Source organism: Ambystoma mexicanum, chromosome 4p (assembly GCF_040938575.1).
Source record: "Ambystoma mexicanum isolate Mex_15411 chromosome 4p, UKY_AmexF1_1, whole genome shotgun sequence".
NCBI lineage: Eukaryota > Metazoa > Chordata > Amphibia > Caudata > Ambystomatidae > Ambystoma > Ambystoma mexicanum.
In genome coordinates, this window is record NC_090927.1 from 692035383 (window position 1) to 692041806 (window position 6424).

The 6424-nt window shown below is 41.7% G+C and overlaps 1 protein-coding gene across 1 annotated transcript in view; it reads left to right on the top strand.

Annotated features, from left to right (window-relative positions):
- The window catches only part of LOC138453422 (CD109 antigen-like), an 812557-nt gene extending 806986 nt beyond the window's left edge, over positions 1–5571 (top strand). Inside the window, exon 32 of the mRNA XM_069606255.1 lies at positions 4627–5571. Within this exon, the coding sequence (XP_069462356.1) occupies positions 4627–4850 (224 nt within the window). The 3' untranslated portion in view covers positions 4851–5571. The remainder of the gene's footprint in view (positions 1–4626) is intronic.
- Positions 5572–6424: the final 853 nt, after the last annotated feature.

Below are 6424 nucleotides of genomic sequence, written 5' to 3' on the forward strand. Positions count from 1 at the left end.
GCTGAACAAATTCATTTAGGCTACACACAGTTCTGGTTTTGTGAACTTTTGGACAATGCTGCCAAATGGCAATCTTTTTATGTAATAAGTATACTATAATTTACATAGCTTGTTAAATCAACTGTTAAATTTACTGCCCCCACCCCCGATGTTCTTTCGGCCTTCAGGAATCGTGCCTGCTCATCACACTGAAGAAACTGGAACTAGCCAATTCTCAATTCTTTTTGACTAGAGGATCTTTGGAATAACATGAGTGCACTGTTAAGTGCTCCTTCCACTTGGTCTCGAAGTAAGAGAAGAGTCTTATCGCTCCAACAACAAGGTGGAACGTTGCTTGATTTCGTGTAAGTAAGCATGGAGTATTACTCTGGCATCGGCTTCCAATTCCACAGGGACTAAGGCATGTCAACCTCTCCTAGCTTGACATGGAGGATTGTCCTAAAAGGGTTTGAAAGTTCATACCCTTAGGCATGGCAACATATGGGCCCAATACCGGTATTTTAAAGGCCCTATGTGACTAATGGGAATCTTGCTTCGCATGGAGCCACCACCCACTTTCAATAGACATACAAAAGGGCAAGTTAAGCATGAGTTGCAATATTGCAAGTCGGTTTCTGGTTCTTTTCCCTCCCCAAGGAAGTTGACACCTGTAGCAACTTCTGTGAAAATATTGTTCCAACCTGTGCCCGCCTTGTCTGGGCTTTGAAGACAATGGTCACCTAAGACTCCGAAGACAGTCATGCTGCCAACCGGACAGGCACCAATCTCAGTTGTATGATCTGGAAAGTCCAATATGAATTGATGTTCTGCCTAGACCTGATATTTTTATGAAAGTAAGTTGTTCCTAATTACCTTCCGAACATACATGATTCCTGAATACTCATTGTCTATGGATAAAAGTGATGGGGTTCCAGAAAAGTGAGTAAAGATTCGGGAAGAACAATAATTGCTGCTGCATGTATTGCCTTTGCTGCAAAAGAAAACTCGTTTTGAGGAACAGTTCTTTCATGGTCTACTACTTTATCTTTATAATTTGTGCCTGCTGTGGATCGCACCTTCGTCTGCCAAAATGGGTTATTTTCCCTGGTGAAGAGGAAAAGTGCCTAAGTAGCCCCGTCTTATTCCATTTCAAAGACTTTTTGCAGTTCGATTTCTTTTGTAAAGCCTGTATTACTCATTTGTTCCTACATTTCATTGCAACGATTAGTTGTACTTACTAAATGATTGTTGATCTATGCCTGCACAGGCCTGAAGTTGGCTATTTTTTTTTATTTTTTTATGTGCTGCAATTGTTCTTGCTGAATCTGGCACTTCTGGAAGCGTTAAGCCTATTCACTTAGCCTTCTCTACCCAGGGTAATTTAAAGGGGCATTTTGATTTACCTGTTTGCATAGGACGCAAGGGTGTACAGCTACAGCATCGTGTGTCTTGAACCACATCCCCACTCCTGTCCTCTTGAGACTAGTTTCTCACACACTTGGAGCCTCGTTTTCAGTTGTAAAATAAGGACAATGCTACTGCCGGCAGTATAGCAGGCAGACTTTCTGCTTTAAGTATGCCTGTTTTCACCTCATCCCATAGGTAAAAAATTGAAAGTAGCCCCACATTGCTTTAAATATAACTGAACTGAAGGTTAGTACAGTAAAACAAATGCCGGCAGAATGGGTCCTTATTAAGCCGTGCTACGGTAAGAATCTCTGATGCCTACTTCTCCTTACCATGTAATGCATAAAAGTTTCAGAAATTGTTATTTTGTCCCTTTTTAACGAAATGTTCAGTAGTTGTATGGGCCACTATTCTCCACGAGCCATTTCCACCTTTCAACTGGAGGGTGGAAATGGATGAAAAGTTTTTTTAAAAAAAATGAATTCGGAGGTTACCACTGGTGAAGATGGTATTTCCGAAAGGGCACCTCCACCCAAGCAAGGTAAATGCCATGATAGTTTTTAGAAATTGCACCTACACAGGTGGTGGCTTCCGCCAAAGGTATTTAGTTATATAAATCTACCCAACTCTAAATGAGACCCTCAGTGTTCATGAACACAAGTTGTTTAATGTTCTTATCCCACGGTGTGTTTTGCATCTTTCCTGAAGCTGCTGTCACAGATTTCCCCCTTTCTCACCTGGGTTTGATGCTTGCTGGATTTCTTGGAAGGAGGAGTCTTGCGTACGGTTCGGGCTTTGTACAACCTCATACGCGTGTCTTTGGGTTCCAGCGTTCGTTCAGCGTTCTTCGTCCAGGGCCGATGGGAAACTCCAGGAAGTCCAGGAATGAAGGAGGAGTACTCGGAGGCGAGTACACGGATTCTGGGATACAGGATAAGGAGGAAGGGAAGATGGCAGGAGGAAGCGAGGGTCCAGGAACCAGGAAGCAACAGGGTTCAGCGAAGGCGAACTACAGAGCACACGTCTAGCCACAGCAATCAGTAGCGTTGAGACGCACAGGGATGCAAGGGCGTGGCTTCTTTATAGAACGTGCTACGTCTGACGTAAAAGCTGGTAGACCGCATTCTGTGTTTAAAGGCCATGATGGAAGTACAGCAGAGTGTAAGCCCCGATGCGTCGGGGGACTTGGAAGTCCAAAAGGGGCGTGTCCGACGGTTCATGACAGCTGCTTTTACAAAGTTTTGCATGTGGTGTGAAACCAGAAATGGTGTGCACTGTGATATCGCTTTGAAAATAAAACAAGAATGGCAGAATCACAAAAGACACAGGAAATCGGGTCATTTCAAAGCAAAATTGCATCTTTATTCATGCCTTGCATCTGCCTGGCAGAACGTCACTAATCACTATACAAGCAAGCAAATCAGCACTCTTTAAGCATAAGTGCATCTACCCCAAGCATCTACCCGGCTTCTCCTTTAGCAACACTCTCAGACCAGCTGAGCCTAACCTACTGCATCTCTAGTCATGCTCTCTCTAACATTAGCAAATAGCAAAACCCCTACTAGCGCTCAGCATTTCTCTGTCCCAAAACACAGCTCTCTCTAACCCTGCTGAGGAGACGGCTCCCTTCCCTCTAGCTCTCTTTTACAGCAGCTCTCCAGCACTCCTACTCCCTTCTACTGCCATCTGCTTCTATAGTCTACCGTCTGAACTCTCTCTCATCGCCATCTACTGAACAGAAACTCTGGGATGTCATTTAGGGGTCACCAGAGGTCGCAATTGCGACCTCTAAGGTCTCCCTTATGACTGCTTGTCTCCCTTGCGACCTCATGTGTGTCTTTACTTCTGGAGTGGATGGCTCCCTTGTTCTAGCCCCTTAAAAAAAGAAATAAGAAAAATAAGAACAGGAGTGCCACAAGTCGAACACTTTCAGCACTGACCCTGAATAAGAAAGTGTAGGAATACCAAATAATGTGTCTTTCTGGAATTCTATACAATAATTACTAGACTCATTAAAGGTTTATTTCAGGCACACTTCAGGGGGTGAGTCACTGATTTAGTCTGTTCTTAAACACCTCAACTCAGCATTTCATCCTTCTAAGGCCGATAAATGAGTACCAACACATGTTGGGTGATACTGGGTGTATATTTTTTCTATATAAAGTGCTTAAGCCTAAGTGCTATATAATAGCACATCATTATCATTTGGTCATGGACGTCTGCTTGCATTCACAGTAATTTGGTAATATGGACCTATGCACACTGATCTTAATGATACATATGGCGATCCATTCTTGTATGAAATGTACATCACATTATAGTGATATCGTAACCATATTTTTCGTAGTATACAATGCTATGTGATGCAACTTCCTGTTTTGTCAACGGGTGAAAGGTTGTGTTCCATCACTTCCCGTGATATCACGTGGGGTAGGGTCAAATGACATCACTTCCTGTGATGTCATCAGGGGTCAAGGGTCGTATGTCACTGCCACTATCCCTGGAATGTTGGTGAAATTACATCCCTGCAGAAACCCCAGAGTTATACATTAGCATTGTGGTGCTGTGACACACTCTCATTACGTATGTACACAGTAAGCATTTCATAGAAAACCGCATGTCTACCTACGTGCACTTCTATACTTCGTGCGTGCAGACATTTTGTTATGGCATGGACTGTACCACATTCTAAGAAGAGCAAGCTATCGCTAACATTCTCACATTGAGACAGCAGTCTTGTTTTCTTGCATAAACCAAAACAAAGCATTCTCCTACTCACCTAAAACCTCCTCTCTGCATTCAGCCAGCCAAGGCTGTCTTTCTGTAGGCCAAGGAGTAACTGGTTGTCTGCCAAAAACTCAATGTTATCAAAACATTTCACACTATGCAAAAACAATTATCTGCCCACTCTGCAAAAGCCATCAGAAATGGACAGAGACAGGGCAGATTCTCTAGCACCTAAAAGCTAAGCTACAATGTGGTATAAAATAACAAGTGCACATATAAATCATATGGCTGTCGGCAAATATGTAACCATGATAGCTTAGACCAAAACTATAGTGCTTTCATGGCCTATTCTAGATAAATTCAAAGATGAATGCATGACTGATGAATGGATTAATCTCATGATAACCCATCATACATAGAATGCATTTCAAAATGCAGTTTCACAGTTGGGGCATTAATGGTTTATTTTTGCATGGGATATGCCCATCTAAAAAATTGTGTTTTCTTTTACAGGAACCAAGGTGACTAGGATGTATGCTTCCAAGGTTCTGAAAGCCACATCGTCATGTGCTTTTTGTGGCGAGGACTGCAAATTATGCCGCACAATCATCAGTTCAGAAGCAGGAGATGGCAACCACACACAAGGGCATTCAAAGGCTCCCCTTGATCTGGGGTCGCATCATACCACTTTGTTTTCCTTCCTGACTTTTTGGTACATTTCTATTTGTCAGTATTGATCTGGTAAAATGTACTGTACTGTTCCACTAGTTCCCTAGTACTTGGAAGCTAGGCAGAAACCACATTTACATAACCTGCAAAGAAGGCATAAAGCCTGTAATGTTGTAGTATTTTGATCTGTTTATTTGCCATGATAATCAAAGGTGTTCTTTATCTCTGTAGAAAATGTTCTAGAACTAAAAAGTTCAACTGCATCAACCTAATTTTGGGAAATGTGATTTTGACATAAATACGACTGAGATTTGTAGGTTGTCTGTTATGGTTGAACCGCAGCATGCGAAATGCAGGCAGCACTGGCAGTGTGATTTTATTTTTATATTTGGACCTATTTCACTTTCGAATGTGGTTAAATAAATTCTGGTGCCTTATGACTCACAAGAATGGCACATGATGAAAAATATAACTTTGTTGCATGCCCTTAAATGGCAAAATTGTACAGAATGGTGACACACCTGCAGTGTGATGCAATTGAATGAGTCACACTGATCAAACTCACAATGGCCCACATTATTCCTATATGTTCTACCCTTCTTTTAAATATATTTTAAAGAAAAGTGATGCAGCACTATTGCAGAAAATGAGTAACTTTGTAAACTACTTAAAATGCATTGTGAAAATTCAAAACTGCACTTTCCCACAGATTGTTTATAATCTATATCAAATAGTCTTATTGCACTTATTAAAAATTCAAGAATCGTCAATAAAGATGTTTGAAACATGCTTTGTAAGTTTGTATATATTGTATGCAATTTGCAGCCCATATTCGGATCTTAAGGGTTACAAATGTAATGTTAATGTGATGCGTACCATGCACCACTGCCACTTTCGTGGTCTCCAGGTGCACTGGTGGATCTGAAAAAGAGGGGTAGGGAGAGTTGGTTAGTGGGAGTGGAAGGCGAGCACAAGGGTGCTTTTGCTGTTTTTCCAAACGTAAACTACCTACAGGTCACTGTGTTGGGTTTGCTTCTAGGTGGTATGGGTTGGTGGGTGTTTCCTTGTGAGTCTGTTTTGTCCCCCTGTGTCGCAGGGTTGGCATTAAGTGAATTTTAGGAGTAGGTTTGAATGTTGCTGTACGATTTTTATATTTGTGTTGTGGTGGTCATGTGTTGGTGTTTGTATTTGGTAATTGTGTGGTGAGTTAGCAGGAATATGGAGAGTTTTAGTAGGATTAACGGTTCAGAGGGGAGATCCTTCATACGAGGTTGCATAATTGTTTGATTTAGACAAATGTCTTATTGGGTTGTTGGTGATATTACGTTTTCTTTCTCTGGACCTGGCCAGTTTTATTGACTTGATCCAGGAGCCCAAGCGACCCCATAATCTGTTTATCACTTTTGTACTGAGGTTGCTTCTTTCTCTTTCACTTTGTTTTGGCTTTTAGGTTGGCAAATTAAGTAGGCAGGTTTCTTGTATTTTCCTGAAGGCTAGATATTCTATTGTGCGTTTCCTTGGGGAGAGAGTTGCCAAGTTGTGTTGATGTATGAGATGGCTGAGCCACATATTTCATTTTCGATATTTTGTTACTTTTTTTTTTTTTGCAGGAGTGCTGCTCCTTTGCCATGGATTGCTCTGT